The sequence below is a fragment of the Montipora capricornis genome, chromosome 10, assembly GCF_036669925.1.
Source record: "Montipora capricornis isolate CH-2021 chromosome 10, ASM3666992v2, whole genome shotgun sequence".
In the NCBI taxonomy this organism is placed as follows: domain Eukaryota; kingdom Metazoa; phylum Cnidaria; class Anthozoa; order Scleractinia; family Acroporidae; genus Montipora; species Montipora capricornis.
Window position 1 is genome coordinate 69,465,576 of NC_090892.1, and position 5,000 is coordinate 69,470,575.

Below are 5,000 nucleotides of genomic sequence, written 5' to 3' on the forward strand. Positions count from 1 at the left end.
TTCCTAGGTGGTCTGAAGAATAAAATAAAGTATAATGTATCTGGTAGCAATGAAAGAAAACGTGACTGAGGTGAAAATCAACAACTTAATCGGTGACAAAATGAAACAATGAAATTTTATAAATTTGCATTTTACACGGTACTAGCCACAAAATGCTGCAAATCAGCATGAACATGACATAATTGTAATCATGATTATAATACACAGCAAGCAAGAACAGGATTCTTCCTGGTAAAGCAGAAGAGGATTATCAATGATAATCTGCAGTTCAAGAAGAAATCAACCTTCTTGATTCTACTAAGGGAAATACCCTTCAATAACTACAAACTATTTTTAAATTAAGTTATCACGTCATATAAGGGGATATGGGGTACTTATTAAATAAACTGACAAAGTCAGCCAATACAAGATGCAAATAATAACAAGTTTTAAGTGGAACTTTGTGCAACAAAGGCGCATGCATGGAGCACAATGGGTAAGAAAATATGGTAACCCAACTGTGTGAGAAGTTTTTGTTTTTGTCACCATCCAACCGAGTTCACCCCTCCATGTACATGTATGCCAATGTTAAACTCTGTGGTGCAACCGACATTATTTGTCGGGAACATCTTTGATATTGGACATCCATGTTATGGTTAATTGACACCTGTCAAAACAAGGTATTTGCTGACCAGTATCATGTGACCATATTGCAGGCTCAATTTTAAAGCTCATTGAGGTCAGCTGTTTTTATTTAAAGTTGACTGCTGACCAGGTACTGGTACACAGGAACTCCACTTTTAGGCTTTGCTAAAATCGATAATTATGTTATCATGGTGTAACATGTAAATAACATAATAATAATAATAATAATAATAATATCATGTGACCTGGAAAAATGCAAGTACACCCTGTAGACCCCATGGCATTTCTTTATTAAGAATGCCTACATGTAAATACCAGTACAACCTAAACAAAGCGTGAGAAATTGTGAGAAAGGAAACTCTTTTCCTACTCAACTTTCCAAATAAATTTTCTGAAATATCACTTACGTTTTATTAGATTGAGGTGGTTTCTGTTCTCCAGGTGACCCCACCTGTTGAAAAAAAGTTTCATCTTTAAAGGTACTTACCTACATGTAAAAGATGAGAGATTGCAGAAAACCATTCCAACCTCATTTGAAGCTCATTAAAAACCAAAAGAACACATTGTAGCATGCCTTGTTCCTTTAAAAACTTATCATTAATTTTCTGCAATCCCACATCTCACTCTTTTCAACCATGTGTCGTTTCACTCTTGTGGAAAGTCGCTGCATGGCATTGACCAGCCCCTTTTAGCAGGACTTCTAGAAGTATTAAAGAATCTTATTTTATATGCATTTGTCATCTATGGAATAATTTACCCCCTATACTATTAATTAGGGAATCAAGTTCATTGTCAAGTTTTCATAAGAATTTACTTGTACTTTATTATAACAAATTTTGCAAAAGCATTGTTTTTGTTATCTTTTGAGACCATTGTAAGTCACGAGAGAAACTGGAAACAATGCTTATGCAAACTTTTGGAGGGCAAACAAAGAGTATTATTGTATTTTTGAAAGTGGCGGGCCTATTAGGATGTTAAAGATGCCATTGTAACAAACTTTTAACATAGAAAATTCAAATTCCCTGTACATATTTCCCCTCAACGTTTTCAGACTTGTCTAAATAGCATATCCGCTTATCTTACCCATTCACCCGTGAGAATGAGACTTATAGATTTTACTCTGTCAATGCCAGACGATTTTGCTCATGAATGGGGGGTATCCTAGGGCATTAATTTGAGGTGTGAATGGGGATATTGACATTAGATTTTCCAAGGCCTTTTAGCTGAAAGAAGGGTATGTAATGTTGTGTTTAGTTTTGTAACATCATTATCACTTTGTTTGAAAGAAAAAAGTACAGGATTTGGCTCTAACTCTTCTTTTTGCTATTGGGCAGGGGGTAGGGGGGGGGGGGGTACTTTTCTTGCACATGTGTAAATTTCAGGTTTTAAAGAGTTTAACTGAGAACAGTTGGTATTTGATATATTGAAAAGACAGCTACGCAGGTGAAAGATCACTCACCACAACATCATTTTTCACGTCATGTGATTCATCAGCATACTTAGCAATCATGTTCTCTAAATGCTGAGAAAAAAAAACAACAACAACAACAATGCCATATGGTCAATCAGCTGGTCATAAAATAATCTCTTTCATTTATATATAAAACTTAAATAATCACAAACTTACCCCTAAATCAACAACCCACACGGAAACATTTGTCTGAAGGAAGGATGCACCAATCTACCAAAATACAGAAACAAAGGAAAAGGTAACCAATGAAGTATTAAAGCCAAAGCAGCTTTTGAACACATTTTGCTCTAGGTTATGTTTTTTTATATTGATTGTTTGAAATTTCCTTTCATTTTGCCCAAACATCAGCCATGTACTTTAAAGCTGACTGGAAGTTCATAGAGTCTGAGTCTGAGAATCACGTGGTATTACTTAAGGAAATACCCCTGGTAGTCCCCAGGCATACAAATATACATGTTGGGTGTTCTAGCAGTCATGAGTTTCTTTCCCCCATACTCTCCAGGATACAGTGCCTGATGTTATTCTGTCAATAATCCACTTGTACAGACTAATAAGACTGAAGCACCAGCCAACTCTGGGGGATATGTCCAGGTTTGACCCTAATTAGATGCACACGGATTTCAATAAGCGTCACGAAGTGTCCCCTTGCTCTTCTGGCCAACTTCAACATCACTTGTGTCTCAGAATACAGACAATTTATGTCACAAAGTGTCCCCCAAATGCTGCTCTTTAAGTGAAGATTAACTGCTGCATTTACCCAAAGCTAAAAATAACGCTAACCTTTACCCTTACCTTATTGTTGAAAATAGGTAGCAAATGCTTAGACTTAAAGGGACACTTTGTGTTGGATGTCAAAATTGGGTGTGCATCTAATTAGGGTCAAACCTGGACATAAGTGAACTCTGGAGGGCGTGGCTCAGGCAAAATCTTGACTGTATGTTGAAATAAAAAAAGAGAGAATTACTGCAAAATGGAAAAGGATGTCACCAAGTACTGGCTAATTTAAACAGCTGAAAGAGACCTTCTTTTACTGCCTGAGATTCAACCTAGCCACAAAGAAGTAGACAAATTTTTAAAGCTTGTTGTCTAAGCTCTACAGGTCACTGATGCCTGACCTGCTAAACGCCCTTACTCGCAGTCGGAGACTGAATTGCTAAGGGCGTGGCTCAATAAGGTCGGACCAAAGGAGATGTGCTGCCGCTTGGCGCTCGGCACCTGAACACGACCCATGTATGACCTCGGAGCACAGCACCACAGCCAGATGGAATAGGCTGGGAGTTCATTATGCTGAGGGAGGAAAACCAGAGAAAAACCCTCGGAGTCAGGTTGAGATCGACTGAAACTCAGCCCACATCTGCTCTCGGCACCGAGAGTTGAACCTGGGTCACAGAGATGGAAGGCACGCTTTATAACCACTAAGCCATCCTTACTCTCCATTATACATGTACAATGCCTCTACCAAACGATCTTGCCAAATTTTTGAATTTTTTTTGTGGTCAATGTTTTCTACCAGAGTACTTAAAAGTAAGGGAAAAAAAATTCATTGTTGAGAGTCTATTCAATTATTTCAAGCTATTAATAAACACTTTGAAGCAAATTGGTTGTCAGGACTCCTGGCCTTTCTTTTTATTGTTTGCACTAGTTCAACTTTTTCAATACTCCAGAGCTCCTTCTTTCTCAATTCTTGATGCTTGCTTCTCATTTCTTGAAATCTTGGACGTCTTGGCTTTTCAGAATTGAGCCAAGACTTTTAACTTACCATTGAGCACTATAACAAATTAATGTAATTTTTACTCATTTAATGCAAAAACGACTCACCAATTGGCTTGAGGAAATAGCCATATCTGCCACCTTCCCCCACGAAAGAGAAAAACTATCATAACATCTAACAGGCTCCCAACCATATACTCTCATGGAATCTTGAGCTCCACTAAATAATGCAAGTCCTTCAGGGTGAAATGAAATACATCTGAAATGAAAAAAGAGACTTTTCTGACTTTTTATGCAATTTAACGTACATGTACAACGTACAATGCTTCATACATTGCAGTGAAAGTGCTGAATCACAGTGTAATTCAAATAAAAACATAAACTATAAATATAATATATGTTGATACGAATAACATTACTAAAAGTAGATAACATAATTACATGTATATTAACCCTTTGACATCCAAACCGGCCGAAAGCGGCCAGACTTAGTATTTTACTCTGTCTAACGCCAGACGATTTTACTCGTCAATGGGGAACCCCTGGAAGTCAATGGGTTACCACAGTCACAAAAAATTAATCATGGCAAAATTACTAAACCTGTCTGTGTGCCCTCAAAACTTCTGGGTTTTCTGTGCTCCACAGTGAAACCATATCCATGTCAGATACGCATTCAAATGATAAAAGTCCTACAGTACATACGTACCTTATACCATTTGTCTCTGGATCAATACTTGACACAAGTTGAAAAGTTTCTAAATCCCAAAACTTTACTGTCCTGAAACAAGCATATACAGACTTGTTGATCAGAAGTGATTTCATGCAGTATTTGCTTTTTTAGAGATAACAATTAACAAAATGATTCTAAATCTGAGGGGAGTAAAAAACAGACATGAATATGATTATTATTAGAAGTGGGTAAAAAGTTCTGAATAACAAAACCCAAAACTGATGATTTATGCACAAAGCAAGATTGTCTGCAAAAGGTCAATGTATTTTTTAAAAATTAGGTCACATCCAAATCACAGAGCAAATACCTGTCATTACTCGCAGTAGCTAACAAAAATTCCTTGGGATGAAACTCTACACAAGTAGAGGCTGCTGTATGCTGTTTGAAGTCATGTAGTAACTTTCCACTTGTTAAATCCCACAACTGTAAAACAATTTTAAAATACATGTACAATACTAAAATTCT

The 5,000-nt window shown here is 36.9% G+C and overlaps 1 protein-coding gene across 2 annotated transcripts in view; it reads right to left on the bottom strand.

The window, feature by feature from the left end:
• Positions 1–5,000, bottom strand: part of LOC138022111 (katanin p80 WD40 repeat-containing subunit B1-like) — a 28,606-nt gene that overhangs the window by 15,487 nt on the left and 8,119 nt on the right. Inside the window, exons 7-13 of one of the 2 annotated variants that reach the window (XM_068869135.1) lie at positions 4,843–4,958; positions 4,512–4,583; positions 3,914–4,064; positions 2,252–2,305; positions 2,084–2,146; positions 1,032–1,075; positions 1–12 (exon numbers count right to left, since the gene is read on the bottom strand). The exon at positions 1–12 is cut by the window's left edge and continues 45 nt beyond it. In XM_068869135.1, the coding sequence (XP_068725236.1) occupies positions 1–12; positions 1,032–1,075; positions 2,084–2,146; positions 2,252–2,305; positions 3,914–4,064; positions 4,512–4,583; positions 4,843–4,958 (512 nt within the window). The remainder of the gene's footprint in view (positions 13–1,031; positions 1,076–2,083; positions 2,147–2,251; positions 2,306–3,913; positions 4,065–4,511; positions 4,584–4,842; positions 4,959–5,000) is intronic. The other variant, XM_068869136.1, reaches the window with a different exon arrangement.